The following is a 7,811-nucleotide window of genomic DNA, read 5'->3' as shown; positions in this document are numbered from 1 at the left end:
AACCTACACACACACACACACACACACACACACACACACACACACACACACACACACGCACGCATGCACACACACACACACACACACACACACACGCACGCATGCACACACACACACACACACACGCACGCATGCACACACACACACACACACGCACGCATGCACACACACACACACACACACACACACACACACACACACACAGCAGCGTCATTCATCTTTGACTGATACTGGTTTTAAATGGCCAGTATCACACAGATACTGGTGGATTTAGATCAATGTGTTGAATGAAACATGACTGAAGAATAAAGGAAGGAGGGAGAGTATGAACGAATGAGTGACAGAAGTGATGGTGAATGAATGAACGTCAGAACAAATGAAGGAATGAATAAATTAAAAATGAACAAGTGAACAATGATTGAAAATTGACTGAATGAATTAAATGTTTAAATGGAATTGATGAATGAATGAACAAACAAGAGAGAACGAATGAATTAATGATAAACGAGCGAGTGAGAGAATGAATGAATACATGAATTAATTAATAATGAATGAGTGAATAAACAGATGACTGAATGAATAAATGAATAAATATATTTTGAACTGGTGAATGAGTGAAACCACTATATGGAATTTATGAATGAATGAACTTCAGTGATTGAGTGAATGAACAACAGGAAATGAATTTATGAAAGACTAAATGAGAAAATCAGTTATTGACTAAATGAACAAATGTATGAATTAATTAATCTATAAATTATTTTAAAGAGTTCGTTCCTTCTTAAGTGAAACAAGAATTTTCCTGCATTTTTTAAACTTGTCAGTGTTTTTTTATTTTTTATTGGTGATATTGTTGACAAGACGTAGTGGGAAGGAAAAAATAAATAAATAAAAGACAAATCAAGCAAATAGACAAACAAACAAAAATAATGACAAACAACAGCAATGACAACATCATATTACAATGAAAAAGACAGTAAAGTGTAGAAAGCAACTAAGGAACATGTGTTGATTGTGGGAAAGGGGAAGGGGGGGGGGTGAGTGAATGAAAGTGAGAGAAGAAGAGAGAGAGAGGAGGGGGAGAAAGAAAAAGTGAGAGCGTCAATAATAATAATAATAATAATAATAATAATAATAATAATACAGCAATATAATGTAATAATGATAATAGTCTTGTTTGTGTACTGTGACGGCGGTAGCGGCAGAAGCAGCCACAATAACAGTGAAATGGGTTAAATAATTAGCTATTTATATTAATTTATATCAATTTATTTCTATTTGAGTGTATATCAGTTAAATTAATTTCTGTTCATCTCAATCTGCTCAACGTGAGTCGAGGGTTCAGTCCAACTTCTCATCAGTGGAAAACAAGTAGCCAAAATTATTTTCACCTGCCCACTTAAAATAAAAAGTACAGTCAATGTCATGTTTGCACACGTCAATATAACTGATATATATATAACTGATTTTGAAATAGAATTAAAATGTAGCTCAAAGTCTGTCAAGGCTACGCTGCTAACTAGCATGCTAGCTCAACAACTGGAAACACAGCAGACTCGATGCTCTCTCACTACAGCCCACACACTTTAACACGAGGCTTAATCACTAAACATAGGTAGGAACTAGAATCAGCTGAAAGGAGAGAATTATAGAATTAAGATGTAGCTCAAAGTCTGTCAAGGCTACGCTGCTAACTAGCATGCTAGCTCACTACAGCTCACACACTTTAACACGAGGCTTAATCACTAAACATGGTAGGAACTGGAATCAGTTTCCTCCAGTTTGAATATCCACAGTCTTGCATCAAAGTGCATTTCATGTAGATTTACATTTGCTTACATACTTCTAGCATTCGTACAATATTTATATTTTATAGTGAAAAACAACAATGAGAAGAAGAAAAGAAAGAAAATCATGTTAAAATTTGCCCTTTTTCATGGCAGAAAAATCATAAACTAAAAGTTTTGAGTGTTTTCTAAAATATATAGAATGTGTAAAGTTCCCAGCTGGTGCAGTATTGATCAGTTGTGTAGTAAATATATCATCCTCTCTGCTTCAGTGAATGACTGGTATCGGCCCTGATATCAGTCTAACCCTAATATAAACCTCCTCCTCCTCCTCCTCCTCTTCTTCTTCTTCTCTCTCTGCGGTTCTTCTTCTCTGCTGTTACATAACAGGCAGGTTGTTAGATAATCAGGGATGCTGTGCAGCTCGTCTCATCTGACGACAAAGACGCACACACTCCTGCAGCTCCGTTTTTATTCGCAGCTCTAGTTTTCCTTTCCTGCTGCGAGATGACGTCTGATCATTTAGATATTTGGCTTCAAACAAAAATTAAAGATCCGGTTATTAAAAACACCTTTAATGAAGCTTTTTATCTGTTCTGCTGCAGCATGAATGTGATTATTTATTACCACCGTCATGTTTTATAGGATGTAGTGACTGAATGTCCTCCTGATAATCAGATTATACTTCATTTACTCAAGTACAGTTAGAGGTACTTGTACTTTACTTGAGTATTTCCATGTGATGCTACTTTCTACATTTCAAAGGGAAATATTGTACTTTCTACTCCACTACATTTATTTGACAGCTTTAGTTACTTTTCAGATGAAGATTTGACACAATGGATAATATAACAAGCTTTTAAAATACAACACATTGTTAAAGATGAAACCAGTGGTTTCCAACCTTTTTGTCTTTTGACGTCTTACAAAAAGCAGTGTGTAGTCGGGGTCACATTTCACATGTCTATGAGTTGTTAACAGCTCCACCAAATAGTGATTTTTCCCTCTAAACTTCTCACATGCTTTCATTTCAATAAATGTTCAAATGCTGTTTGAATAAAGAAGTTGATGAAACGAGAAAGTCTGGGAAAGTCTCCTTCATGTTCCAGTTTTACGTCATATAATCATCATCATCATCATCACTATGTGGGTCCATTGTCTAAGACTGTGAGGCTCCTTCTTAGTTTTTTGTCATCACTTCTTTTTGCAGACTAAAGGTTAAAAGTATGAAAATGTGATCATGATTAGCATCTACGTGTCCACACAGTTGTTTATTTTTAACCTGAGCTGTGATAAAGAAACAAATATTTCTGATAATGTTATAAAACTGTATGAATCTGCAAAAAAAAGTTATTAAAATGAATCAAATCAGTAAATTCTGCAGCACCTTCAGAAGAGAATAAAAAACAACCAACTAGATACAAGAATTACAAGTGAAGAGACAAAGAACAGATGATGAATTGTTTGTTTCTGTAATGCAGCTAAAAAAAAAAAAAAGAAATCTTACAAAGTGTTTTACAGTTGAGCAAATGTAAAAATATAAAAGGATGTTCTTCCTTTGTTGTGGTTGAACCTTCAGGACTAAATGCATGTTGACAGATCATAAATATTGTAAAACTCAGCTGCTGAACTCACTGAACCTTCATATTCATATTGAAACCAAACACATAAACACTAATTACACACATGAAAGGAAAAGTAATAAAGGAAATATTCAGATCTTTAGAAAATGTTCCCTTTCCAGAGTCACATTGACTTCATATCATCTGGATCTACATTATCTAGTTCATCATTAATGAATTATCAATTAGCAGCAGTGAAGTCCAGTCTGACACGTCCTCCATCCTCCGTCTGCTGGTCCTGGTCTTGAAGAAGGACTCTGGTTGAGGATTATTAAACCGCACACAGAGAACTGATAACTGCAACCGACTGTTACTTTATTTAATAATCCGTTGACTGTTCAGTGTATTAAGTGTCAGAAAATACTGAAAAATGAAGTGAAAATATTCAGATGACTTGTTTTGTCTGATCAACAGTCAGATGTTCAGTTTATTATCATAGAAAACTGTGAAAATATTGCAAATATTCACACGTGTGTCACTGCTGAAGAGTTGGCGAGCAACGCCTCCAAAGACTTGAAGGTGAAGCGTATCACTCCTCGTCATCAGCAGCTGGCCGTCGGTGGTGAGGAGGAGTTGGACGAAGGGCCAGCAGAAGACTGCATAGATGCCATGTGGACCAGATATTTCGGGGCTTGGGCTTCGATCAGACCAGGAGTTCACATTTGTTCTTTTTTATTATTAATATTATAGCAAATGAAGAGTGATTGTTAGACTTTGTGTTGTTATATTTTCCCATAACTAGAAAAAAATGACAGAAAACCCTTTGTATGTTATTGTAGAACGTTTGACTGTGAATTTGTTTGATTGGCTTCAGACTCTGTTATGTTTTATACTGAAAAAAAGAAATTGTTAAAACCTTTTTTTATATATAAAACTTGTTTTTGTGGTTATTTCCTTGAAGTTACAATATTTACTATAATTCAAGTTTTTAAGGAGATATATTTTTTGGACAGCATATTAGGTAACAACAGCTAAATGTGAGATGATGCTTTTATCCTTTTGACTTACTGCCATATTTTGAACTGCACAATGATAGTGATGTATTAAAAGTTGAATTTTTTACATCAAAAAAAAAAAAAAAAAAATTCACATGTAAGAAGCTGCTACCAGAGAATTGTTTTGTTCCCAATTCATTTTCTATCAACTGAATAATCAGATGTAATTGGATCTTTATTAACCTACATATACCTGCAGCAGGTGACTCAGACTGAGGAGCTGCTGGTAGAGGTCAGAGGTGACGTTCAGACTGACACTAACAGTTTTATGGTCCAGGTATCATCGGATAATTCATGATTCATTTATAATTCAAAAACCAAAAAAACGGTAAATCTGTTATTTGTTTCAAAACAAAAAACAAAAAACAGTTTTTGGTGTCAGAATCAAATAATTAAAAACCAATCAAACCCGGTCTGTTGTTGGTTTTTGGATTGAATATCCAGCAGGTCTGCGGACATTCAGACAAGTCGTTTTTGCGTTTGAAACCAAAAACTGAAGTCACGTGATTTTTTCCTTTTTTCATTTTAAACCAAAAACGAAAAACAAAATCACGTGATCTACTTCTTTTTATTTCCCAACAAAAATCCAGAAAACCAAATTCAAAAGACCGCGCAAGTTTGGTTTAGAAATCAAGTATTTTTGTCAGTTTTGTACGATAGCGGAAGCGGCTACATTAGCCTACCCATGATCCTCAGCGACCGTTGCTATGGTGATGATACCCGGACGGGCTGAAAGGTTTGAACCAGTTAATGAACCGTCCTCAGTAGAAACTGAAACAATTCACTGTCATCAGCTGATAAAAGAGAGAAAAAGGATGAAACGCGGTAGAGAGAGAACAGGAGGAAATGAGGGAGAGAAAGTTAAGAGGAAGATCAGGAAAATGATATGAAAATGGAGGTAAAAGAAACAGATGAGAGTAAAAGAAAGTGGAAACAGGAAAGGAAGAAGAATGTGAAAGGAGAACAGGAGGGAAAGTCAGTCGCAGTTCGACGCTGTTTCCACTAGATGGTGATAAAGTCCAGCTATAAAACATCCTGCATCAGTAGAGACAAAGTCTGAATAACACACTTCCTGTTGTACTGAAACGTGTTTAATCTACAGATGACAATTCAATCTTTTAACTAAAGTGACCTTTTCTCCCTGAACGAACAGTGTTGTTCAGTGTTAACAACATATAACCTGAGTGTGTCACATGATATCATTTACATCACAAATAATAATGTTTAAATAAAGGATTTGCAGCGTCTCCTTTCTTTGTGTGTTGATTCCACGCTGTGAGGTTGAAGTCCATTTTTTGGAAACTCCAAGTTGTGGTGAATCTTGTGATATTTTAACATGTGGGGCGTATTTTCAACCATTTACACCTTTTTTTCCTTTAAGGTGAAGGTAGAATGGGAGAAATAAGGTTTTACATCTTTAGCTCTTTAAATATTAGCAGCCAATCACTAAACATGTTATCACATTGTTGCTACAAATGTCCTTCATATGAAACAATCATTTCGACTGGCCTGAGATAACTAGGATGGGTGGAGCAAAGATTCAACAAATCACTGGTCCCAGTAAACCCACAGACTGTAAAAAAAATAATAAAAAATGGACGTGACATGATTGGTTTATGGACTCCCATTTTAAAGCCTCAAGTTTGGCATTTTGACTCTCGCCATCTTGGATTTTTGGTGCCAGAAGTGATGAGAAGAGGCCATATTTGGACGAGAGGACGGAGCTGATGCTAATGCTAGTGGCTAGCTGCTAGCTTGGTTAGCACGGTGCATTTACAGTCTACGGTTAACTGTGATAATACTAATTCTAATTTTTGCTAAGGAAAAACAGGCTTAAAACCATTAAAACAAAATGTACTTAAAAACTAAACATCCGACTCTTTAGAGGGTCTTTTAATACAACCAAACACTGAACAAGACTTTTTTAGACGACCAAAATTAACTTCCATGAACTGAAAACACACTGAAATAGTGACAGCTCATGGATGTATTATAAGAGTTGGATACCAGACTAAAAATGGCGCCCGTTCAGTCCTATAGGAATTGCTCGGCTGGCGCATGCACCAAAAACAGTTGCTAGCTTCTGGGTTTGCTTCCGCGTTGTGCAGCGCACTGAATATGCGCAGTGCAGTTTCCCCCGCTGGCCCCGCCCACGAGTTCCTGCTCAGCCAATAGACTTTACATTGTGACGACGTCATTGATTTTTAAATCGCTTTTAAAACCTCCATAGATCAAAACTTCATAATTGAAAGAGTCATAACTGACCTTGTTTGCAGTTTAAGGTAAAAATTTAAGGAAAAATTTGCTGCCAAGCTGAGCGGTGGCGCCCTATCCAGCTCTTATTATACATCCATGTTGATAGCTACGCCTATACTCTATGAATCTGGCTGTCGCCATGGTAGCGACTTGTCAATCACAACGTAGCCACGCCCTAAAGCGCACGCTGCTTTAGCGTCTATTTTACTGTAAATTGGACCATAATTTATAAAATGAACATTATGATGTATTGAAGAAGATTTGAAACTTGTGATTGATTACTCATTAGGAAAGTGTTTACTGAAGTAATGACCCAGTGGAGTCGCCCCCTGCTGGCCATTAGAGAAAATGCAAGTTTAAGGCACTTCCGCATTGGCTTCACTTTTCAGACCGGAAGCCAGCCGCCTAACTTCACCCTACCTGCGATGCTTTTATTTTGAAAAACTGTTGACCGGATGTAGCGTCGCTGTTACTTAAATCCTCCCGCTGCTCTTCCATTCATTCATCCGCCCCTCCCGCCGCTCCTTCCCCTCAGTCTGTACCGGCTGCTCGTGCTGCACGCTGCCCGCCGCCCTCACCTCCTCTCCGGCTTAGTGCGCTGGGGAGCCCCCGCTGGTCTGACCGCGTCTGTTGGAGCCTCATCAGGGAGAAGATGTCCCGCAGCTGGCTGTGCGTCTGGTCCTGCTGCTGGCTGAGCCTGAGTGTTTGGACCCGGGCTCTGGAGCTGCAGCAGCTCTTCCAGTTCGGAGAGGAAGCCGGGGACCAGCAGCTGCCCCCCGGCTCGGACTCCACCGCCGAGCTGCCTCTCAGCGGACCCCTGTTCCTCTTCAGCGACACCGTCGACAAAGTTTATGTGAGTAAAACATCCAGCAAGAAGGACGAATTTAAACATCAGGTCCATTCATCAAAGTTCATCAAAGGTTCAGGAACCAGTGTAACAGCAGCAGAAAACATTTAGTTTCCTCACATTAATCAGAACAAACTAAACAGATCAACACGGTTCAATCAGAGCTTCAACAAGGTGAAAACAGTCAATAAAACAACAAATCAAACTTAAAATGACCCGAAATTCAGATGATTTTCACAATAAGTTCATGTAAGACTGCAAATATTGATTGATCGTTTGTCCAGCTAATCATTTAGATTATAAA

At 37.7% G+C, this 7,811-nt stretch overlaps 1 protein-coding gene across 2 annotated transcripts in view; it reads left to right on the top strand.

Moving 5' to 3' along the window:
* The first annotated feature begins 7,111 nt into the window (after positions 1–7,111).
* Positions 7,112–7,811, top strand: part of LOC122974281 (nidogen-1-like) — a 40,739-nt gene continuing 40,039 nt past the window's right edge. The window contains exon 1 of one of the 2 annotated variants that reach the window (XM_044342311.1): positions 7,112–7,513. In XM_044342311.1, coding sequence (XP_044198246.1) covers positions 7,313–7,513 — 201 coding nt within the window. In that variant the 5' untranslated portion in view covers positions 7,112–7,312. The remainder of the gene's footprint in view (positions 7,514–7,811) is intronic. The other variant, XM_044342308.1, reaches the window with a different exon arrangement.

This window comes from Thunnus albacares, chromosome 3, assembly GCF_914725855.1.
Source record: "Thunnus albacares chromosome 3, fThuAlb1.1, whole genome shotgun sequence".
Taxonomy (NCBI): Eukaryota; Metazoa; Chordata; class Actinopteri; order Scombriformes; family Scombridae; genus Thunnus; species Thunnus albacares.
The sequence above is the reverse complement of the archived record's forward strand: the minus strand, read 5'-3'. Positions and strand labels throughout refer to the sequence as shown.